The sequence below is a fragment of the Callorhinus ursinus genome, unplaced genomic scaffold (genome assembly GCF_003265705.2).
Source record: "Callorhinus ursinus isolate GAN/ISIS: 27379988/994484 unplaced genomic scaffold, GSC_fseal_2.0 scaffold65, whole genome shotgun sequence".
Taxonomy (NCBI): Eukaryota; Metazoa; Chordata; class Mammalia; order Carnivora; family Otariidae; genus Callorhinus; species Callorhinus ursinus.
In genome coordinates, this window is record NW_027397127.1 from 4,264,006 (window position 1) to 4,289,232 (window position 25,227).

The 25,227-nt window shown below is 46.1% G+C and overlaps 1 protein-coding gene across 6 annotated transcripts in view; it reads left to right on the plus strand.

The window, feature by feature from the left end:
- The window catches only part of CHRDL1 (chordin like 1), a 114,428-nt gene that overhangs the window by 54,746 nt on the left and 34,455 nt on the right, over positions 1-25,227 (plus strand). For 3 of the 6 annotated variants that reach the window (XM_025853708.2, XM_073885745.1, XM_073885744.1), the window contains exons 5-6: positions 18,387-18,532; positions 20,370-20,463. In XM_025853708.2, coding sequence (XP_025709493.2) covers positions 18,387-18,532; positions 20,370-20,463 — 240 coding nt within the window. The remainder of the gene's footprint in view (positions 1-18,386; positions 18,533-20,369; positions 20,464-25,227) is intronic. The other 3 variants (XM_073885743.1, XM_073885746.1, XM_073885747.1) reach the window with 1 other exon arrangement.

A 25,227-nucleotide genomic window follows, 5' to 3' on the forward strand; every position in this document is an offset into this window, starting at 1 on the left:
CTATGGGGAGGGAGGTCTCTGCTCCATGTAACCCTGATCCTGTTCAGAGTAGTGGCCTCAGCATCCTCTAGGGCCTTGGAGTCCTCCATGGGATCATCTGCGTGGCCTTCAGTCTAGGGGAAAGAACGGAGGGTTGTCAATTAGGTTTTGCAGGTCAGTCTTCGAAGACGTTTATGTCACTTCTCACCACATTCCGTTGACTGGAGTGCATTCCCATCGTCCCACCTACCTGCATGTGAGGCCGCGAAATGCAGTGTAGCTGGGTTTTGGGGGCAGGGGTGGGGTGGAGAGAAAGAAAGTGGGTTTGGTGAGCACACAGCATTGTGTATACTGCTGTATACTTGTCTTTAAGCAAGGGTGACTTTTCCTAGGAAGGGCTCGAGCTGCCGAGTCTCCGACTGAGCTCTTTACCAACACCCTCTCAATATTGAAATGTTTGCCCCTCACAGAGCATCGTAGGCTTTGGTGGAGTGAGATACTAGCCTTGCCCTCAGAGAACTTGTATTATAAATAAAGGTAAAGGCAACACCCCCCCATCTCATATTTTGCATTGTATTTCATACGGCCTCGACTTGTAGGTGAAGGCAGTTATATTCTTGCTGGTACAGAGGCTTTGAATGTGTGTCCTAGCGGAAGAAAAGTAAAAAAGATGACATTCAGTGAAATGATGATCAGTGACTTGGGCAACTCCTTCTGAATCCTAGACTGGTCCTAAATCACTCAGAAACTAAAAGGCAGGCATTAAAAGGGGAGCTTTTTGCCCTGGCTATCAGGGTACTCAATCCTTTAATGCTCACATTCAATAATTATGATAACTCTATGAGTTGGTATTTTTTTTAAAGATGTTTAAAATTTATTTGAGAGAGAGTGAGCAAGAGAGAGAGAGAGAGAGAGAGAGAGAGCACAAGCAGGGGGAGGGGCAGAGGGAGAGGGAGAAGCAGACTCCCTGCTGAGCATTGAGCATGACCTGGGGCTCAATCCTAAGACCCCGAGATCACGACCTGAGCCGAAGGCAGACGCTTAACTGGCTGAGGCACCCAGGTGCCCCTGGTTGCTATTTCTTACAGTTACTTCATGGTTCATGTTTTTTCTATTTCAGTTTTTTAACTACTTCATGGTATATGCCTCTTCTTACAGAAAGAAAGAGGTAAAGGTATTTTTTCCTCATTTTATTTAATGCTGAGTTTGAAGATTAATATTTGTGAGGGAGATTTTCGGTGTGTATCGCGGCCTCAGAGCAGTTGATATTACTTGGTGGTTTTGGAGAAGAACCTCAGGTCAAAGAAGGGCTCAACTCTCTAAGCCAAAGGAGGACATCACTCCTTCAAGGGCAGCTGGAGCTTTTGTGTCCAACCCACAGCTCTTGGTCAGAATGGAGAAGGCCCTTTCAAGTTCCTTTTCTCCCTGGCTTTATATTGAATATTTATGGGTCAGATCATTTGTTTTTATGCTTTCCTCTAGTCCAGAGTTTCACAACCTCTTTGGGGGCCAGGGAATTCTTTGTTGTCAATCACCGTCCTGGGCACTGGAGGATGGTTAGCAGCATCCCTGACCTCTACCCACTAGAAGCCAGTAGCGCCCTCCCCTACTTGTGACAGCAAAAAAGTGTCTCCAGACACTGCCAGATGCCCTCTGGGGGAAAAATTGCCCTCGGCTGAGAATCATTGCTGTAGTCTGAAAGTATTTGTGATCTTGCACGGATACCCTCACTTCCCCCAGGATCCTGGTCTTTAATTAAAGGTATTTTGCCATTTCTCATAGAGAGGGCAGTGGGAGACAAAGGTTAAGGGTGGCAGGGAGCACAGTTTTAAGATTGCCTGCGTTTCTGCTCCCATGGGGCAGAGATTGAGGCGATGTGGAACGAACATCACATGCATATGTCCAGAACTGTGAAGACAAAAAGCCTTCTCAATCCTCATGAACCTGTGAGAAGCTGACTCCATTTCTAGGGTATTACCGGAAGTTCGGAAGAAGTTGGGTTCTAGAACCCAAAGCCCTAAAGCACTGCCTCTCCAACTTTAATATGCCTGCGAATCACTGGGACACTTGTTGAAATGCAAATGTGGAGTTGGTAGGGCTGGGTGGGGGTCTGAGATTCTGCATTTCTAACCGGCTCTCCGGTGACCCTAATGCTGCTGGTCCCCCTACCACACTTTGAGTAGAGGGTGGGTGACCTGTGAGAAGCAGAGCTGGCCATTGATGCCATTTTCTGGTTCTGTAGAGGGCACTGTTCTGTTCCCAGATTATTTCATTGGCCGGGTAACTAAGAAGGTAATCAATCTGCAGTTTTTAAAGGTCCCCTCTTTCTACCACTCTTAAGAAAGCACAGCCCAGGTTTGTAGCCTCCCGCTCCCACTTCGGCACACTGGCCCTGACCCTTTGAGGTTCATAGGAGGTGAGGTGGTTACGGGCTTCTTTTCGATCCTCATATTTGATCCTCCTCTGTGCCAGAGAGAGAGGGCCAGCACGAGCGAGGCAGGGGGTTCTTTTCAAAGAGGGGATCTTTGGAAAAGCAATTTGAGCGTCAGACAGAATTTTGTGTGGGTGGCTATTTTAGCCAAGCTGTGCTTTCAAATAACGCAGTGTTGATCTGGAGAGCAATAGAATGTAGCCCCACTTCCGGGGCCAGACGCCACCTTGCTTCCGGTTCCAGTTCAATCACTTCCTTACTTTAGCGTTCTCACCTGTAAAGGGAGATAATAGCAACTCCTACCTCCTGGGGTGGCATTTGGGAGAACAGAGCTAATGCACATGAACATGTACAGTTCTGAACATGGAGCCCGCTCAGTGGAAGCACAAGTCAGTAAATTCCAGTTGCTAATGATATTGATGCTGCCGCTGTCGTTACTGGAACCATGGCTGGCAGATCCTTTTCTGCCTCTGAAGTGTCTGCACATATCACACTCCTCTCTCGGTGACATCTGTCGTGACTGCTCAGTGGTTCCCAAGTTGCGCTGGGCCAGGGTGTGAACTTTGAAACCGCTCCTACCAGAGACCCTGGGGTCCTCTTGAGAATGAAGGGACTCCCCCCCGCCTTTTGAGAATCACTGGCCCAAGCCAATGATCGAACCTCATAATGGATTTCCAGTCCTGGTAAATCCAAAGGTGGCAGCAAACCTTATTTACTTGCTTAATCTCTGACCCTCTACAACCACCATTACCCATAATCGCTTCACTCTAAAGTGGGGGGGGCAGGGGTCCTCCCATGGGCATCTGGCTGTCAAAAGAAGAATCCCAGTATCCAGCTGGAAATTTGCAAGGATCTTTGACATTTCTTGACTATTCATGCCTCCATTTCCTGAGGAAGGGTCGCCATCCCATGGCAAGCAGGGGTGCAGTTCTGTTGAATCTGGGTTCCCTGAACACTTCCTTTTCATTCTCCATATTGTACGCTCTTACCTATGTTACCCTTGGCCCAGCAGGGACTTTGGCTTCCATACTTAAAGGGTCTCCTATGAGGAGGAAACAGGATACTCTCTCTTTTCCTCTGGTACTTCCATGACAAAGCAGATGAACGGCCTCTTTTGGTCTCCAGGAAGAGGTGGACTGACTTTTCCTCACAGCACTCTGACTTGCTTCAGCAGCCTGGAACCTTCGTCTGCCACCACCTTCCCTCAGCCTCTGCCAGTGGCCTCCAGGGACCACTTTCTGAAGCCTGCCACTAACACTTTTCCAAATACAACAAAACGTGTGTTTGGGGATACGTTTTTCTCAGTTAATCCTCAAGTACTGAATGCCTCTTTTCTTCCTTGAGTATGTAATATGATAACAATGGGTTCTTTCTCCAGCCTCCTGACAGGTCCTGCCTCCCACCCCACAGTCTCTCCTCCAGTCATCCTAGACTGGCCTCTCAGAAATATTCATCTCACCAAATAACTTCATTGCGGAAATCACTTCATTGGCTTCTTCTCCTCTACAGGAAAAATCCAAACTCCTGAGCTTGACTTCTTTCCTCCCTGGTGCCTGATGTCACTGGGTCGTTGTTCCGAGTGTCGAACCGTATGGTTCAAGTCAACAGTATTTCATTGGGGCGTGTTTTCTCTTGTCTTACAGGGCTCACTAATGGAAGGAAGAAAGGAAAGGAAAAAGAAAAGGCTCAGGAAATGTTACACAGCTATCTAGGGAGAAACACGTTAGGTCTTAGCAGAAGGTTGAGTGACTGAGGGTGGGAGCAGGGGCCTGAATTCAGTAGTGCCTGGTGTCCACGAGATGGCAGATATCCAGATCCTCAAAATAACTGGTTATGAGTCTTCCCGGGATGTTCATAACTATTCCATCGATAATAAAAAGAAGGTACAGTGTTTCAGTAAAATCAGTCAGAGAAAATGTGGGGTTGTAGTGAAACAGGGTCCTTTACTATGGGACTTTGGATATCCGTTCACACGCTGGAAGGGATATTGTGAGCCTAGACTATGGATCTTCTGCCAACTTTATTTGAAGCACAGAATTTTGTTTGCACAGAGCATCTTGCAGACTAGTAGTGCTCTGCAGAGCGGACTTGGGAAATGCTGGTGTAGGCAATACAAAGGAATGCTTGACTACACTCCCCACTGTCTCAGCCAGATGCCTCACATTGTTTCTGTAAATGCTGTTTGAGGGTAGTGACTAATTTGTCCATTTCAAAGGGTCATTGACCTTCAAAAAAAAAAAAAACAAAAAACAAAAAACCTAATCCCAAAGGATAGTAATAGTAGAACTCATTCTTAATTTATTTAGGGAAAAGAGGGGGACAGCAGTGAGTGACATGTTGCCACAAAACCTGTCATTAACAATTCGGTGTCATGCAGAAGAGTTGATTTCACATTCCCATTTCTACACCATTGGGTAATTAGAAAAATTTTTTAAAAATCCATAGAAGAGTAGTGTAGGAATAAGAGCAACCTATCAGAGCCACTGAAGAAGGGGGTTCTTGTTGGGATACATAATTCAAGTTCAGATGAAGACTTGGGATTTGGGACTTGGCCCCTGAAAATAGGTTTTGTTTGATCTTTTCCCCAGTTGTTGGACTGGATTTTAGTGGGCTTCCCTCGCCCTCACGTTTTGTGGCTCTACGTAAAATTAAGTCTGAGTCCTTGCTTTGGCACTACTTAACAGGGTCCCTTTGGCAACTCTGGGCCCCCATCAGCATCTGTTGAGAGAGGAGGCCATTTCTACTTTCCTCGTGGTGATATACATGGGAAACTCTAGAAGGCTTACGTAATGAGACTGGAATAGTCCATGAGCTGAATAATAGAGCTGATGATAAAGCTGTTCAGTAAAGTGGGAGAAGACATTTTGACAGTACAGAACATAGAGGTTCCCTCTAAAGATTGGATTATGGAAAGCTTTCTGCAGCACACAGAAAGCTGAAAAGGAGCAGGTGGGGCCCTAGAACCCTAGATCCTGGACTGCATTGCCAGCAGAGTTCCCGTGCTGCTAAAGTGAAACCCACAGGCTCTTCCCTTTATCTTAAGCTAGCGGAGGCACCTCTTTGGGGTCAGGGAACATTTTGAGAAGCTGATGGAACCCATGGACCTTCTTCTCGGTAGAATGCACATACCCCCATACATTCAAACTTCTGCAACTTCCTTCAGAATCCCTATCAAGAGTCATGCTTCTAGCTCTCCAGCTCTCTGGGACTTAAGTGAAGAACAACCTTGCCCCTGGTTGGGCACATATTATGTCTTAACGGAATTAATAATAGGCTCACAGCCTGTGAGCTTATATTACAATGTGAATGTTTGTGCCTCTGTTCCAGGGCTGGAGCCAGCAGGAGATGGAGAAGTCAAGACGTAAGTCTTGCCTCCTTTGTTCTTGTTGATCACTTAGCAAACAGTACACTTGTTGTCAGGTGTTAGACTGTAGGGTACAGACAAACAGACCATCAGAGCTGGTACAGAAAATCGGAATGTGTGGAATGGACAGTGAGGGCTGGATAAAATATGAAGAAGCAAAGGGTAGTCTGTGGGGGTGTTTGGGTCTAGCATGAGCCAGCTCAGAGTTGCCATGGAGCACAGTGGGGCCAAGGACCGGCTGGTCCGAAGTAGAGCATGCTTGAGCCAAGGGGATGGATCTTTGCGATGTGCTTCATTACCCTGGCTGGGTCATGCCATGAGGCTGCTCCCCACCTAGAGCTTCAAGCCTTGGACGCTTGCCCACAGACAGGTGACTGACACCGCAAGGCTAGAATTGCTATCTGAAAGGCAGCAAATCACACACCGAGATGCCTTTTCGGAGTTGGCCGAACCATTCATAATGAGATGTAGTAAGCTCTGGACCCTGGACCATGGGAGCAGACTCAGGGAAAATTCTCTTTTTGTCTTCAGATGGAATGCACTTGGTAAGCTGGAGATAATCTGAATCGACGGGCTATGTTGGGTATAGCTTCCTGTCTCCCCGAACCTTTTCAAAAAAACGTAATCTTGTACATTCTCACTACATCCCTGTGCAGTAGAAGCAAATGAAATGATTGCCCCCGACAAATATTGACACCTACTCACAAATGCAAGCAAGTTCTTTTGATACCGAGGCCCAGAGATGCAGACTGAATGGAGCAAGTCAGTGGTACCAGCCAGCCAAGAAGGCCTGTGCCCTGCCTTTCCCGCCCCCACCCCCACCCCCAGATCTGATGCCCGGGCTGCCAGCAGTGCTTGCTGCGGAGAGACGTGGTCTTCTCTGGCTCAAACCCTCTCCTCAAGCCATCCTTCCCGGCATCTGTCCGACAAGAGGGCATATCCAGGCAGGGTCAGCTACTGACTGCCAACAGCTGAAACATTAAGGGAAGTGGGATGAAAAACAGCCCACAGATGGGTTCCGGGTGAGGAGGAAAGAAGCAGGATTATACCAGGGTGTGAGCTTTCAGCACTTTCTTCCACTCTGCTCTCCAGCTGGACCGGCAGATGACGGTTTCCTCTCACTCGGCACCTTCTTGCTTGGGACAGAGTGTTATGTCTGTGTGTTGAGCTGCAGAGTGATCTCCTGAATCTGCTGCAAGAATTTCCTGGCCTGGGCCCCCACTGTTGGGGGGGGGGGCCGGGGGCGCGAGTAGGGAGGCCACTAGTCTTGCCGAAGGTGTGGGCCTGAACTCAGTCTTCTTGAAGATTCCGAGCGGGGAAATCCTCCCTGCCATTGGCCCCCTCCTTTCGCTCGGCTGTCTGGCAGACCTTCCCCGTCTCCCTAGGTGGGTACCCTGTGGCATGGCCACAGGACACCAGACAAAACTATGACTTGGGACTGACCTCCCCATCCTACCCCACCCCCACCCCTTTGTGGGTTCTCCTTTTCTATTTCATTTACCTTTCCTTCTTTGCCTGCCTCCCTATCAGCTCACACAGCACCTTCTATTTGTCCAGGCCCCGTCCCACTCCGATACTCAGCCCCTGGTGTCCGTGCTGTAGGATGTTTAGTGGCTTCATTTTATTGGTAACAGCTTTATTGAGATATAATTCACATACCATTTACGCTCTTAAAGTGTACGGTTTAGTTGGGTTTAGTGTCGTCACAAGATACTACCACCATCACCACTGTCCACTTCCAGAATATTTTCCTCATCCCCCAAAAGAAGCCTCATACCCACTGGCAGTCACCCCCCCTCCTCACCTCCCCCCAGCTCCTGGCATCCACTGATCTACTTTCTGTCTCTATGGATTTGCCTATTCTGGCCATTTCATAAAGTGGGAACATACATTATGTGACCGGCTTTATTCCTCAGTCTAATGTTTTCAAGGGCGACCTATTCTTTTAAATTTTTATTGTTATGTTAATCACCATACATTACATCATTAGTTTTTGATATCGTGTTCCATGATTCACTGTTTGTGCATAACACCCAGTGCTTCATGCAGTACGTGCCCTCTTTAAAACCCATCACCAGGCTAACCCATCCCCCCACCCCCCTCCCCTTTAGAACCCTCAGGTTGTTTTTCAGAGTCCATCAAGGGTGATCTATTCTAATTGAATAATATTGCACTGTTAACGGATATACCGATCCTTTTATCCACTGATGGACACTTGGTTTGTTCTCACCTTTTGGCCATTGTGAATAATGCTGCTGTGAAGATTCACGTACCAAATCTGTTTGAGTCCCAGCTTTGACTCCTCTTGGGTACATGCCTAACAGTGGAATTACTGGTTCAGGTGGTAACTTTATATTGAACTTGGTGGAACTGCCAGACTGTTTTCCATTTTACACCATTTTACCTTTTTACATTCCCACCAGCAGTGGATGAGGCTTCCATCTTTTCCACATCCTCACCAACACTTGGTGTTATTATTATTTTTTTTTTATGATGGCCATCCTTGGTGGGTGTGAAGTGGTAGCATACTGTGGTTTTTTTGTTTCCTGCCCCGAGGCCTTACTATTCACTGGGGGACTCCTTTCTAGTCTTTGATACTCTCTAGCGTGAACTCATTAAACCTCTGGGAAAGGTAAAGCCCTTTTCTAACTAATGCTTGAACCTGGGGCCATGTCAGACACTAGGGCGGAGCAAAAGGGAAGAGAGTTTAGGGACAGAGTGGACTTGCCACCTTTGGAAGCTCTGCTGTAGTGGGAAGGGTCTGTGCCACCAGTCAGCCCAGAGCAGGGTCATAAAAGGATTCTTGGTGAATGTGATGGCTCAGAGGTGACTTTCTAGTCACCACTCAGAATCTGGCCATTTTTGAGAAGTTCTACAGGGCAGTGGAAAACAGTTGTCTTAGCTTGGGTCACTGGAACAAAAATACCAGAGATTGAGTGGCTTCAACAACAAACATTTAGTTCTCACAGTTCTGGTGGCTGGGAAGTCCAAGATCAAAGTGCCAAGGCAGATGTGGTGTCTGGTGAGACCCCACTTCTTGGCTTACAGCCAGCCACCTTCGTGCTATTCCCTCACATGCTGAGAACAGAGATCATCTCCTTCCTGTCTCTTCTGATAAGGGCACTAATCCCATTCGGGAGGGCTCTGCCATCTTGACCTAACCCCTTCCAAAGGCCCCACCTCCTTTTTTGTCTTCTCTTTCAAGTTTGTATTTAAATTCCAGTTAGTTAGCATACAGTGCAATATTAGCTTCACGTATACAATTTAGTGATTCAGCACGTCCATGCAATACCTGGTGCTCATCACAGCAAGTGCGCTCCTTCATCCCCAATACCTGTTTCCCCTTTCCCCCCACCCACCTCCCCTCTGGTAACCATGAGCATGTTCCCTGTAGTTAAGACTCTGTTTCTTTTTTTTTTTTTAATTTAATTTTGTTATGTCATGTTAGTCACCATACAGTACGACGTTAGTTTTTGATGTAGTGTTCCATGATTCATTGTTTGCGTATAACACCCAGTGCTCCATGAAATACGTGCCCTCCTTAATACCTATCACTGGGCTAACCCATCCCCCCACACCCCCCTCCCCTCTGAAACCCTCAGTTTGTTTCCCGGAGTCCATAGTCTCTCATGGTTTGTAAGACTCTGTTTCTTGGTTTGCCTCTCTTACTCTTTTTTCTCTATGCTCCTTTGTTTTGTTTCTGAAATTCCACATTGGAGTGAAATCATACGATATTTGTCTCTGACTGATTTCGCTTAGCATTATATTCTCTAGCTCCATGCACGTTGTTGCAAATGGCAAGATTTTGTTCATTTTGATGTCTGAATAATATTCCATTGTATACATGTACCACTTTTTTACCCATTCATCAGTCAATGGACATTGGGGTTCTTTCCATAGTTTGGCTATTGTGGACATTGCTGCTATAAACATCAGGGTGCATGTATCCCTTTGAACCTGTATTTTCATATCCTTTGGGTAAATACCTAGTAGTGCAATTGCTAGAGCATAGGGTAGTTCTAGGTTTTAACTTTTTGAGGAACCTCCATACTGTTTTCCAGAGTGGCTGCACCAGTTTGCATTCCCACCAACAGTGTAAGAGGGTTCCCCTTTCTCTGCATCTTCGCCAACATCTGTTATTTCCTGTGTTATTCATTTTAGCCATTCTGACCCGTGTGAGGTGATTATCTCATTGTAGTTTTGATTTGTATTTCCCTGATAATGAGTGATAGTGAGCATCTTTTCACGTGTCTGTTAGCCATCTGTATGTCTTCTTTTTTTAAAGATTTTATTTATTTGAGGGACACCTGGGTGGCTCAGTCGTTGGGCATCTGTCTTCTGCTCGGGTCATGATTCTGGGGTCCTGGGATCAAGTCCCGCATCGGGCTCCCTGTTCAGCAGGAAGCCTGCTTCTCCCTCTCCCACTCCCCCTGCTTGTGTTCCCTCTCTCACTGTTTCTCTCTATGTCAAATAAATAAATATTCTTTAAAAAAAAGATTTTATTTATTTGAGAGAGAGAGAGAGGGAGGGAGGGAGAGAGAGAGTGAGCACACATGAGCAGGGGGAGGGGCAGAGGAAGAGGAAGAAGCAGACTCCTCGCTGAGCAGAGAGCCCGACATGGGGGCTCCTGAGCCAAAGGCAGACACTTAACCAACTGAGCCACCCAGGTGCCCCATCTTCTTCTTTTTTTTTTTTTTAAGATTTTATTTATTTATTTGGGAGGGTAGAGAGCGCAAGCAGGGTGAGGGGCAGAGGGAGAGGGAGAGAGAGAATCTCAAGCAGACTCCATGCTGAGCACAGAGCCTAATGCGGGGCTCAGTCTCATGACCCTAAGATAATGACCTGAGCCAAAATCAAGAGTTGGATGCTTAACCGACTGAGCCATGCAGGCGCCCTCTTCTTTGGAAGAATCTCTATTCATGACTTCTGCAAAGGCCCTACCTCCTACTACCATCATATTGGAGATTAGCTTTTTAACATATGAATCTGTGGGGCAGGGAGGACACAAACATTCAGTCTAATGCAGGCACCCGCCATAAAGATTAGGCAGCCCCACATCTCTTACCTTAGCAACCTACTTCCTGCCTTCCAGAAATTCTGTCTTTTATAGCTAATAGTAAGATAACAATAGCAGTATTTACTAAACATTAGTACGCACCCAGTCCTGTGGCAAGCACATTATGCATCTCATCTTGTTAGTTCCTCGCAACAACCTATGAAGTAGGTCCTGTATCAGCTCCATTTTATAGATGGAGGAACCGAGGCTCAGTAAGGTGAAGTGATTTGCTCAGCTAATACGTGGTAACTAATTAATAGTGGAGCTGGAATTTGGACCCCAATGGGAAACTCAGAAGTCAGGCCACTTCTCCCAGTAGGACAGATCTTGGAGGCTCTATTTTCAGTCATCTCCCCCACATAAGCCCTAAGTTCTGGAAGGTTTCATACCCCTTGCCTCATGCTCTACAGCTTCATTATGGATAAAGCATCAGGGGCCCATGTGACAATTTCATTATCTACAAAAATAACCTGTTTTCAAACGTTGTCTTCCATTAGCACCTTGGTATGAAATAATGAGATGAGTCCCAAGCCTCCCTACCAAGACCTCAAGGTGGTGGGCCAGAGAAGAGTTCAGTTTTTATGGAGGACAGTTTGGGGAAGATCTGGAAATCTTAGGTCTCTACTCCATGAAAGCAGGTACAGTTAAGTCACCACTTACAGAGGCCCAGGGCAAAGAGAGGCAAGAGGGTTTGGAGCAGTGAAAGGAAGAAATCTAAATGGTAGGCATCCCTTGTGTGGCTGCTGGACCCATTTGAAGCAGTACCTTTGCTCTTAGCAAGCCTCCCAGAGAAAAACTCACCTGAACCCACATGGCCTCGGAAGCTGAGCACTATTCCTTTTTGGAAGGGGACTAGACACAGCCACTGTTTAGGATGCACTCATTCTGCAGGATTTTTTGCATGCTTGCTTTATGCAGCACCCAGCTGTCCCTCCCTCCACTACAGCAGCATTCCTTGGAGGAGCATAAGTGGTTTCCCACGAGCACCCTTAGTCGTCTGCTTTCTTCCCATCTGGGCCAAGGCCTAAAAACCGGCCTAAATTTACACACTTTAAAACAATTTGTTTTAGAAAGCGCTGTACCAGCTCCCACTTTCCGCAGAGGTGTTGAGTAGAGTCGGGAGGAGAGAACAATCTCGTTGTGGTCGGACTGGGAACACAGAGTCCTAGCTAGGATCTGTCCCACGAGTAGGAGTAGAGAGCTGTGACCAGCTTGGTAGGATTGATTTTCTATGGTTGGAAGGGGCCTGGAAGAGTCACCTAGTCTAGCCTTTGGCCTTAAGTAGAATTTTTTTTTTTCCCCAACAGAAACTCTTCAAACTGAATTTTGGAATGAGAAATACAGTGAAGGATTACTTTCTAGTGTCTAACCTGCCTTGTTCGTGATGCAGGTGACATTTCTTCCTGTTGGACATAGTTTGGCAATTGGCGATAATCTGACCTCCCTCCCAACCTCAACCTCTTTACAAGCTATCTAAATATGTTAACAATAAACATCTTTTAATGCCAGCCCCTCCAACGAGAGCAGGATTCTCCTTGAAGTCAGGAACATGTCGTATTTACCTCTGTAGCTCTAACCTAGCATGGTACCAACTATTTTCAAGGTAGGCTTGAGGACCTGTTTGTGCTGGGTATAGTCAAAGATCCCCATAAGTAGATGTTGAATGAAGAAGGAAAAAAAAAAAAAAGAAGGAAAATAATCTCTTAACTGTCTTTATCCCCAGAACACCTACCATACACATAAGCACAAAGCAATCACCATTTAATTAACTGTCCCGTTATCCATGGAAACAAGGAGGTCCCTCTATGTTCTTCTGTGGGCCTTCTTTCTATACCGACACGACTTACCATTTGCTGTGCGCATTGTTGTGTACCAGATACTTTGGGGCTTTAAAATAAATGCTCTCTAAGCCTCACAGCCATGTAAGGTAGATAACATAGTCATTTTGAAGATGAGGAAACCAAGGTGCAAAGAGATCAAGTAGCCTTCCCGAGGTCACGGATCAAAGACATGTCAAAGCCGGGATTTGTACATAATGTTCGCAGACCCCAGAGACCAGGCTCGATTCTTTTTGTTTGCATCGATCTGAGACAGAGCTGAGAACACTGCTTACCAGCAGCACCCTATCTCAGGACTTCCTTCCTTGCCCTTTGGCCTTTTCCTTCTCGTGATTCTGAGATCTAGGGTCAAACCCTTTGGACAATACAGTTCTGTGTTGGGGTGTGTGTGTGTGTGTGTGTGTGTGTGTGTGTGTGTGTGTGTGTGTATCTCATTGTAATTAAAGGGAAGACAACTTCTTACTTCAAGCCTGCTATCTTCATCTCTAAATTCCCTCTCTACCACACCTCCAACATGGTCTGCAGATGTGCTGGGACCACACCAGTAGAAAGACAGACAACCAGACTGGAAACATTAGCACCAGGCTCAGCCATCGAGTCAAGTAGGAACCCGAGTAACAGTAGCAATGGGCAAGAGAAGGGAGGGACTTGGAGTCCCGGAGATTGGCAACTGGTCCCTGGGAGCTCTGGAGAGGTTTGCATTTCTCTCATAAACACTGGGAGCTGATTTGTCTCCTGACATACAAGCAGCCTTTCTGACTTGCCAAGAAGTGGCCCGCTAAGGAAATAGAAATTTGGGGGTAGGGAGAGTAGAGAAGTCAGCAGCCAGCACGAGGACTTCGGGTTCTGGAGGGTGGGAAGAAGGCCAGTGCCAAGAGGGGAGAGAACGGTGTACCAAAGGAAGTGGGGTAGGACCACAGACTTCTTGGTAACATTTGCCAGTTCCTCTGAAGAGCAAAAAACAAAGCATAACAAACTTGTGGCAAAGTTATTCATACTGAGATGTTCTGGACAGTGTGTAACCTCTCACAGAAATACTGGGGTTATAAAATCTGATTGCAAAAGGGCAACCATTTACCCCAAAGAAATGGACTTCTAGTGATGGCATTTTAGGCACCAGTGAGATGAAAGGCAGGGAGAGAGATTGAGGATAGGGGGGGTGTTTTTCCCAGCTCCCCAGAAGTCAGAGTTCTGCTACACGTGAGACCATCCCTAATGGGGGGGGTGGGGGGCACGGAAGGAACAGTTTCTTTCCCAGCACAACTGGAGTCACGTGGCTTCGCGCTTGTCTGCTGACCCCACGATGTCTTTGTCCCAACTCCTCCTCAGAGTAGGATTCCCCTGAGGGGCCCTGAGGCCAGCTTTGCTTTGGACTGATTTTCTGCCCGTGTTCAGCCAGGAATACCAAATGTGTTCCAAGGATAGTTGGTTAGGAGCCCAGCCACCTTGGAAAATCTAGGAAGGGAGAGCGTAGAGTACCAGGTGGCCTTCCTTGCTTCTGTGGCGCCCCACATGCCGTGTTGGCCTTCTAAAGATGCGAGAGGAGATTTGAGTCCCATGTCCCACTTCTTTTTTATGAAGCAACTACCCATTTTTATTTGATAAAACTGCAGATTACAAGTCACTTCTCCAACTTACTTATTTATTTCTGAGAGCGTGTATTCTTTACTTTGCGTTATAAATTAGGAATGTAAGGGCCTTGTTGTTCCACTTTACTGTGCAGCTAACATTTGTGTCCATGCCCATTTAATTAATTTATTACGATGATGATTTGGGGTTTTTATGGTTTTTATCCACTAAGTTTGGGGGTGCCTTTTTTCATATATATTTTTTTTTATTTTAATTCCAGTGTAGTTAATATACAGTGCTGTATTTGCTTCAGGTGTACAATATAGTGATTCAATACTTCCATACATCCCATTCTTAGATAGAAAAATTGGGGCCCAAAGGGAAAAGTGGGTACCCAAGCTGGGATTTTTGACTCCGTGATCCTACCTCCCAGTTTAAAAAAAACAACTCTTTCCTTTAGTACAAATTGTATATGTCTAAGATGTACAACATGCTGATTTGATACACATATGTATATGTATTGAAATGATTACTAGAGTCAAGCTAATTAGCATCATCTCTTCACATAGTTACCATTTACTTTGTGGGGAGAACACCTGAAATCTGCTCTCTGAGCAAATGTCCGGGATACAACCTAGTATTATTAATAATACTCATCATGCTGTACATTAGATCTCTAGACATTTATTCATCTTATGTAACTGCAACTTTATACCCTTTGACCAGCATCTCTCCATTTCCCCCACCCCCGGGCCCTGGTAACCACCGTTCTACCCTCTGCTTCTATATATTTGATGTGTTTTTAGATTTCACAAAAAGTGAGACCATGCAATTTATTTTTTTCTGTATCTGGCTTATTTCACTTAGCATAATGTCCTCCAGGGTCATCCATGTTGTTGCAAGTGGCGAGATGTTTTTTTTAAGGTTGAATACTATTCCGTTGTATATATGTACCACAGTTTCTTTATCAACTCATTGACTGACTGACACTTAGGCTGTTTCTTTACCTTGGCTATTGTGAATAATGCCACGACGAGCTTGGGATGCAGTAAACACGGGAGCACAGATATCTCTTCCAGGTATGGATTTCCGTTCCTTTCCGTCTGCCAATGTTTAACACCCACTCTGTAAAAAGAGCACAAACTTCGAGACAGGAAAACTCTATTTCTGAGTTGGCTTTCCTGTTGAGTACCTGGGTGGCATGGGCCAAATCTTTTGGGATGTCAGTAGCCTCATTTCTGTAATTCTCTTACCACTCTGTTAGGGCTATTAAAAGAATGAAATAAGAATAAATGGAAAGAAATTAAGATAAATTTATTGTGTAAAACTAGCAGTAAGCATGCTCATAATCGGTTTCTTTTTCTTTGATTCTGTTTTGTCTTTCTCTCTTTCGCGTTCTCCCTATCTCCTGTTGAGTAGATTAATAGACTCGATGCCGGGCTACTCTGACGACTGTTGCAAGAAAGACTCTCAAGGTCATGATTCCACTGGAAAACCTCTCCCTGCAGTTGCTTCCCCGTTGATCCCTTGGTAGAAGGCCCATTTCAAAAATCAATCCACATTCTTCTGAGGCAAAATAATTCCAACCTTCTTTTTCTTCTTTTGGCATTCCAAAGATCTGTCAACTCCTGCGAGAGTCATGGTAGATATTCTTTTGTAGGTCATCCCAGTTTTCCTTCACCACAAAATCCTGAGATTTGGTATAATTAGAGCCCAGGGGGGTGAATGGGCCTGCCCCTGTCCCTTCTCCAGTGAGTTTCACTCCTGTCTACCAGCTGCAGCTGTCTGGTTGTGTGTGCTTGTGGGCGGAAGCAGGGACTTAGGGTCAACTGGTATGAGTTAAACATTCACTAGGAGCTAAGTCTTTTTCTTTTCTTTTTTTTTTTCTTTTAAGATGTATTTATTTATTTGAGAAAGAGAGAGCGTGCAAGCAGGGGGAGGGGCAGAGGGAGAGGGAGAGAAAATCTCAAGCAGACTCCCTGCTGAGTGTGGAGCCCAACGTGGGGCTTGATCTCACAACCCTCAGATCATGACCTGAGCCAAAAGCAAGAGTCAGATGCTTAACCGACGGAGCCACCCAGGCGCCCCTAAGGCTTTTTCTTAGGGAACTACTTTTGTATCCTGTAAGGAGTCATTAGTAAGTAGTTAACACCCAAGGAGTAAGTTACTCAGAAATTGCAGCTAGATCCATTTATATAGCAAAGCATAGAATTGAGTGAGTTATGCAAATCGCTGAAGCCAAAATAAGTGTGAAAGCGGTTTCCTGGGTATTGTAGGCCAAAACATTCTAGAGGGACAACACAGCCTTCATGTTCCACTGGTTTAGGTTTTTAAATTAAATAGTCCCTTCCCGTGTTACAGGTTTGATGTGATTAACACCCTCCTTGATAGTGGCCAGGATGGAAGATTCTAGAATCAGTCAGACATCAGTTCAGATGTTGGTGCTACCGTAGCTCACAAATTGTGCCACCTGGGACAAGACAGTTAGTTTCTTAAGCCTTAGTTTCCCCATCAGCAAAATGGGCATAACCGTGTCCATTTCAGAATGTTACTAGTAAAAGCCAGTGCAATCATGTATGGAAAAGCATTCACCACTGTGCCTTGCATATCAATTAGGGCTCAGTAAATATTAGCTATTATTGTTATTATTATTACTATTATTACCATTAGCCTTTATCATTTTCACCTACATCCTAAGAATCATTTCATTCTGTTTTTTTTTTCAAAAAGCGAAAGATTTATACGATCTGAAGAGAAACCAGAGTATCATTCTGTTTTTTTAAACAGATGGATTGAGGTATAATTAACCCATAAGATGGACTCATTTGCATTATACTTTTGCCTGATGAGAAAGAAAGGATGGTCTAACTGTCTAAGCCTTCCCCTAATGAAACACACCACTCCCCTGATTTCCCTTCTTCCACTGTTCTACAAAGGGCACTTTCCAAGCCCCGTTTATATCTGCTGTGCATTTGCACATCAGTGATGAGTTTAATCTGGGGGCTTGTTCATTGTTGGGTGTGTGTGTGCGAGTACGTGAGGGTGTACACGCATGCATGTACACCATGCATTTGAAGGAAGCCCAGTAAAAAGACATCTTGAGACCATTCATTAGAGTCAGCTCACCAAGCGCATTGGTGCATTGATTTCTTGCTACAGGGCAACCCTGCATTAGATGCCACAGAGAAGAGAGACTCTGTAAGGCAGCATCCCGGTCCTTAAAAGGCGATACCTACACATGTGTACATAAGTTGACAGAAAGAAGATGGAGTTTGGGGTCATCACTTACTACATCCAGGACTTTGGAAAAGTCAACCTCAGAGGCTTGTTACCCTCAAGTGAAAAATGGAGTTAAGGATCTGCCTTACCTGGTTGATAGGGTTGTTGTGAGGCTCTCTTGTAATAATGTATGTGAAATCTCTTCCTAAATTGTTGGCTAGGTGACCGCGAGTCACAAATGGGAGTTACAGTAACATTCAAGTGCCGGATTGTGCACTTCAGAAATCACATGTCTGGAGAGAGCCAGGTTGTGGGCTGGAGCTATTAGGGAATGCTTCGTAGAGGAAAAGGGACTTTTCCTGAGCCTTCAAAATCAGACAGGACATCAGCAGGTGGAAACGAGTGGGAGGGGAATGATGATCTTGGTGGTGGAATTAAAAATAAGCGAAGACTTTGTGTGTCAACTATATTTCATAAAAAAAAAAAAAAAGGCAAGGACGCCAGAGGCTGGAATAAGCATACAAGCGCACGCCAAGTGATATAAAACATGGGAGGGGGTAAAGTTACCAAGGTAGTTATAATAGATGGTTCCTCTTCTGAAAGGACTCCCTCTTTCCGGGCAAGGTAACACATTATTCGCCTGGTCTCTTAGCTCCGTGGAGGCAGGAGCCCTTATCCTTCTCTGATCTCTCTCTAGTGCCCATCACAGTACCTGGCACATAATAGGCGCTCAATAAATGCTCAACAAATGCAAGAATAGATGGATGGTCATGTCCATTGCCGTCCTTGTCTGGTTGCTTTATCAGCCACTGAATCAGGGATTATCTTTTAACTCCTTCTACATGGTACAGCCCCATCTGCTGTCGGGATTTATGAAATTCTTTGCAGTGATGCCAATACTCGGTGTGGTTTTTCTCCACCCTGTCCCAGAAGACTCCCTACCCCCGGCAAACAATAAGGTGACCAGCAAGTCGTGTGAGTACAACGGGACCACTTACCAACACGGTGAGCTGTTCGTGGCTGAAGGGCTCTTTCAGAACCGGCAACCCAATCAGTGCACCCAGTGCAGCTGTTCGGTAAGACCTGGCGTCCTAATGTCCCTGCTGGCCCTACCCCAACACCAGAGCTCCTCCTGTGTTTACACCTTTACTTGGAGCCGACACTGTAAGGTGTTTGGAAGGAAGACGAATGGCATTTATTTTTTTTTAAAAAGATTGATTTATTTGAGAGACAGAGCAAGCGGGGAGAGGGGCGGAGGGAGAGGGAAAGAATCTCAAGCCGAACTCCCTGCTGAGCATGGAGCCCAATGCGGGGCTCGATCTCACGACCCCTAAGGTCATGACCTGAGCTGAAAGCAAGAGTTGGACGCTCAACCGACTCAACCACCCAGGGTGCCCCAAGACAAATTGCATTTAAATCCTAAGCCTCCCTGTCAATCCAGACTCCCTGATTTTCGTGAACCCTGAACAGCCCTGACCTGTGTGAAGGAAATCAGACCCAATCATATCCTGGTCTTTATTAAAGCTTTAGGACTGCTTAAATGGACAAACATGTGCTGATGGTCTTGATCTGTCCTCTCTTTTAAAATAGTCACCCCAGCAAAGCCTTTATCAGAAGGACTCAACTATCTGAAGCCTTGGGGATGCCATGAGCAGAAAAGCAATCAATGCCATCTAAGGCCACTCAGTCCAATTCACAAGAAAATGGGGCTATCTCTTGGCTCCCATCTCTGGTGTGTTCTCCCAACCAGTTTTCCCCTGATGCCCTGCAGTGAGAACTCTCTCAGCAAAACATGGTTATTCCTCTGATGTTACTTGTCAGAAGAACTGTATATACCTTAGGTATAAAGTATATTGATTATATCTTCATGGAATTGTGCAGTGCAGAGAATGTAAGAGGTAGAACCAGAAAATGGAAGAAAATGGCTGTTTCAACTCAAGTGTGAGAGAATGCAGTTTGACGTAGGAACTTTTTTGCCTGTAAGGGCATTAAACACTGGATTGCTGAAGGAAGTTCTAGAATCTCCTCCCTTAGGGACTTTTAGTAAAAATATGGTATCTCGGTAGTTTAGGAGAATTTGGTTGTGGCCTTCCCTTCCCTTCCTAATGACTTTTCAGGGACCCTTCTAGCCCCAGAATAATATGCTTCTAAGAACAAGGTTTAGGGGCGCCTGGGTGGCTTAGTTGGCTAAGCGTCTGCCTTCGGCTTGGGTCATGATCTCGGGCTCCTAGGATCGAGCCCCATGTCAGGGCTCCCTGCTCAGTGGGGAGTCTGCTTCCTCCTCTCCTTCTACCCCTCCCACTGCCCATGCTCTCTCTCTCTCTCAAATGAATGAATAAAATATTTTTTAAGAAAAGAACAAGGTTTAAGGAATGATGTTTGGCACATAGAACTTTAGGGAGAGGAAAGTATGTAAAGACAGACATAGCAGGTAAATTTGCTCTTCTCCCTTGCCTTGTGCTGAACTGAACTGTCCATTCAGATCATCTGTATAGTTTTGTATTACCCCAGAGAACTTGTCTCCCCGGTTTGGAGTGTTATAAAAGGTGGCTCTCATGCAAATCTGCATTCCCTGAAATCCCAATATCCAGCTGGGTTGTGATGGGGACCAGAGGATATAACGAACAGAAAAGAGAGGAGCAAGACCATATTTGGGGGTTTGGCAGGCCGATGGCGTCCCTTACACGGACTGCTTTTGTACCATCTTTGACCAGGAGGTCCAAACAGGAGGGCCAACTCTTCAGTAACATGGTCTCTGGCATGGCGAAAGAGTGAACCGAAAAAAATAAAGCATAATGACATTTAGGAAGTGTCTAGAACTAACCATGGGAGAACACTGGGAAGAAGAGGAATGTTTGGATTCCCTACTCATCCCAGGTGCTCTTGACCTTCAATTCTGTTTCTCCTTCGCAGGAGGGGAATGTGTACTGCGGTCTCAAGACGTGCCCCAAGTTAACCTGTGCGTTCCCAGTCTCTGTTCCGGATTCCTGTTGCCGGGTGTGCAGAGGTATGTGTCCCATAGCCCGAGACAGAGGGGTGCTGCCGTTCTGGAGAGCAGGACTTAGAAGAGAGGGAAATGCCTGGCCAGTGTCATGAGCAAGGGAATTTTCTATGGTGGCCTCAGGTTTTAGCCGGGGTTGGGGGGGCAGGGAGGGCAGTGCATTCGCAAAAGGGAGGAAGGAAACACTGATTTTAAGGGCCACCAGCTGAAAGAAACTGCCCTGGCGTGTGGCAGGAGAGAAAGAGTGAGTGTCATCTACTGAGAAAGTGAGTATCTGTGTCGCTTCTCCCTTAATTCCTTCTAACCAGGCCTCGATGTGACTGTATTGTGAAACGCAGGCCATTTCCACGCACAGCCTTACCAGGAAGAATGGGCCTTGCAAAGCCCTGATCTGACCATTTTGGACACCGGGCAGGGCAAATTTAGGTAGCTTCTTTAAAGCCCTACGGTCACATGGTGACAAACGCAGGAAACGCAAAATGGAGGGCAGAAGGCATCGTCTTCTCAAATTCTATCCAAAATGGCATCAGTGTCTTCTCAAGCGAGTGTTTTCTTATTTGCTTTCCATTATCTTTGGTAATGGTGCCTTTTTTTTTTTCCCTGTAAGATCAAACATAATCACCTTTCATTTCTCCTTTATTGCCTCTTCTCAAATTACTAAAGCTGTCAGCTGTCTTCTGTATCCCTCTCCTTTCTGGCTTGCCCTCCAGTAGTATTCTAACTTTGTCTTCTTTCCTTCCATCCAATCAACATATTTATTGAGCATCTACTGTAGGCTCAGCCCTGTGCTAGAAGCTAGATACGTACTGGTAAGTAGAATAAACATACCGGGTACTGCCAGACTATATAGCATCTTTACGCAAGTTACAGAGAGAACCCTTTTACTTAAGAGACTTTACTGCCATTTGCCAGAAAATCCTTGTGAATGCACCCCCTTCGGTGCAGCACATTTGTGCAGTACACACCCTCTACAACCATATGTGGCATACATAGCAGCGAAGATTGGTTCTTTGCTCTTATGGAACTCACATTCTACCAGAGAAGACCAATGATAAACAAACAAGTAAATAGAAATCGAAGCAATGTAAGTACTATGAAGAAAATAAAGGACTAAGATAGAAAATAAGAGTGAACAGCATTTAGATGGAGCAGTTGGGAAGGCCTCTCTGAGGTGACATTTATGCTCAGACTTGACAGAAGAAAAAGAGCCATCCATTCAAAGCTCCTGTGGGGAGAGGAGAGCATTCCAGGCAGAAAGAAAAGAAAATTCAGGGGCCTCAGGCAAGGAAGAGCTCAGAGCCTTTGAAGCATCTGAGGATCACTGTAGCTGACTGTAGTGACTGTAGTCAACACTGGCTGGAGATGAGGCTGGAGAAGTGAACAGGGGTCAGACCATGTAGGACCTTCAAGGCCATGGGATAGAGTTTGCATTTCCGTTTCTAAGTACCTTGGGAGGCCACTGGAAGGTTGTGAAAAGGGCATGACACAAACCAGTGGATGTCTTGGAAGATCTCAGTGGCTGCTGTGTCCACACTTGATTGGAGGGAGGCAGCAAAGCAAGGAGAGAGGCCAGGAAGAAGGTGAGCGCAGTAGCCTGTGTCACGTGGGAGGGCAGGTGCCTGGTTTAGGGGCATAGTAGACAGTAGTGGTTCAGACTGGAGCCTCTGGAACCAGGCAGCCTCGGCTCTAAGCCCAGTCCTGCTACTTTCTAGCTGGATAATCATGAGCAGTGAGTTCACCCTTGCTAACAATCTTTAAAGGGAGGATGATGTTAGCACCTACTTCCAAGTGCTTGTGAGGTTTAAATGAGATCATGCAGGAAAAGGACCTATGCACCACGTCTTGCGTAGGGTGAGGACTCAAGAATGAGAAACAGGGGCACCTGGGTGGCTCAGTTGGTTAAGCGACTGCCTTCGGCTCAGGTCATGATCCTGGAGTCCCGGGATCGAGTCCCGCATCGGGCTCCCTGCTCAGCGGGGAGTCTGCTTCTCCCTCTGACCCTCTTCCCTCTCATGCTCTCTATCTCTCATTCTCTCTCTCTCAAATAAATAAATGAAAATCTTTAAAAAAAAAAAAAGAATGAGAAACAGACCAATCTGAAACATATTTAGAGCACTGCTTCTTGACCAGGGGTGCATATTGGAATTCCCTTGATAGATTTCTGTCCAGGCTAGGGGTGGAAGGTGAGGGAGGTTATTCCAATGTGCAGCCAAAGTTGAGAGCCACTGAGTTAGAGGGGGAAAAAAAAGATAGGATTTGCTAATAGGAGATGGGTAGTTGACTCCTATACATTACTGCTAGCTTAATCTTGCAAAAAGACAGCCTTAACCATACCACGCCTCTTACCTAGAAATCTTTGCACTGGGGCACGTGGCTGGCTTGGTCACTAGAGCATGTGACTCTTGATCTTGGGGTCATGAGTTCAAGCTTCATGTTGGGCATAGAGCTTACTTAAAAAAAAAAATTGTGCTGACACATATTGTACTTACTAATGCCAGTCAGGTTTTTTGTTTTTTGTTTTTTGTTTTTTTTTGAGCTAGAGAAAGTGCAAGCATGCAAGCAGGGGGTGGGGAGGGGCAGAGGGGGAGAGAGAGAGAATCCCAGGCAGGCTCCACACTCAGCGTGGAGCCCGAGTGGGGCTCGATCTCACGACCCTGAGATCATGACCTGAGCCGAAATCAAGATTTGGCTGCTTAACCGACTGAGCCGCCCAGGCGCCCCGCCAGTCACAGTTCTAAATACTTTATCGACATGAACTCATTTACTCCCATGATGACCCTGTGTGATGAGTATGATGAGTATTCCCATTTTATGGATGATGAAACTGAGGTAGAGAGAGATTAACGGCCTTGTCCGAGGTGATGTAGCTAGTGAGTCCAGACTCCAGGCTCTCCCCCACTTCACTCTGCCCCTGAAAAGAATGGCTCCCTGTTGCCAGGAATACACATCAATCCCCTGCCTCAGACAGTGAAGGCCTCCCACACTGTAGCTTCAGTTACCTTTCTAGGCCCACATTCTTCCGTTCACACACATCAGATTCTACTCACAGTGTCCCTGTGCTCTCCTGCCTTCGCGCCTTCGCTCTCCCCCCTCAAGGTTTCTCCAACTGTAGTGCGCTTCAGAATCACCCGGAGAACTTCCAGAGCCTCAGACAACAATTGCAAGATTGTGACTCCACGGCTTTGGGGTGGGGTCCCGGGATGTGCATGTCGGCAGACCCCATTGTCCACTCGGAGGCAGGTGGTCCGTAGACTCTGCTTTGCGCATCCATTCCTGAGACCACATAGATGACGGGAGGCGGCCCCGAGCAGGGGTTTCTGTTTGAGTTTAGTGCACTTAAACTGAGCATATTAAAAGTCCGAAATCTGAAAGCAGTAGAAAAGTAACAGATATCACTCTCTGAATGGTCGGAGCCTCTACTTCCGACCATACGGCAACCAACTTTGGGGTGAATGAGTGACGGCCATTTCATGGTAAGGAACTGGGAGGTCAAGGGAACAAAGTGGCTGCCTAAGTAAGAACTGCGCATGTACAGCAAGATCTTAGAGGAGGGAACATTGCCTCTTTCTGGAAAATACTTTTCCTTCCATCTCTGTCTGTGGAAATCCTGCAGGTTTCTCAAGATGTGGTTCAAACACGGCCTCCTCAGATTCTGACGCAGGCAGTCCTCTGGCCGCATTATGGTGAATACTAGATGGAAGGCCTTTCTCTCTTCTCTGCCTTCCCACTGCCATCCGTCATTTCTGCACCCCGACTTCCTGCTTATCCAAAGGCCAGCCCAACTACCACCTATTCCATGAAGCATTTTGTTTTTTTTAATCCTGTAGGTTAGGAGGAAACCTTCCTCCTTTCTGAGACTCCTCAGCCCTTACTGGGTGATGTTCCTGTAACATTAATCACTGTGTTACTTTTTTTTTTTTAAGATTATTTATTTATTTATTTATTTGAAAGAGAGAGAATGAGAGAGAGAGAGAGAGAGAGAGAGAGAGAGCGCACATGAGAGGGGGGAGGTCAGAGGGAGAAACAGACTCCTTGCCGAGCAGGAAGCCCGATGCGGGACTTGATCCAAGGACCCTGGGATCATGACCTGAGCTGAAGGCAGACGCTCAATGACTGAGCCACCCAGGCGCCCCAACTTTTTTTTTAATTATGTGTACCCATTGTCTTACCCTCCCTACCAATTCTGAGCTCCTTCAGGCAGGAACTATTTCTGGTTCATCTCTTCTTACCCCTCCCCAGCTCTAGGTACAGAGTAGGCACTCTTTGAATGAATACACACTAGCTTAGAAATACTGCCAAAATTACAGTTTGAATTAGATGCAACTAACATATATTATTGCTGTCTCTTCTGCCTCTGAATTACTGATAGACTGTGGTAGGGGTGGTGCTGGCTGTCCATTGGTTCATGGTTATTTCTGATCTCCAGGTGGTTTTTCCTCCCCCATTGCCCTTCAGGACACTATAAGTAATATTTCTTTGAGGAAGAAATGACCTTGGGGCGCCTGGGTCGTTCAGTGGTTTAAGCGTTTGCCTTCGGCTCAGGTCATGATCCCAGGGTCCTTGGATGGAGTCCCACATCGGGCTCTCTGTTCGGCAGGGAGTCTGCTTCTCCTTCTCCCTCTCCCACTCCCCCTGCTTGTGCTCTCTCTCTCTCTCTCTCTCTGTCAAATAAATAAATAAAATCTTTTTTTAAAAAAAAAAAGAAAGGAAGAAATGACCTTGTTCTGAGTACCAGTGTATGCTCATCCCTTTTCATATGCTCTTTCTAGT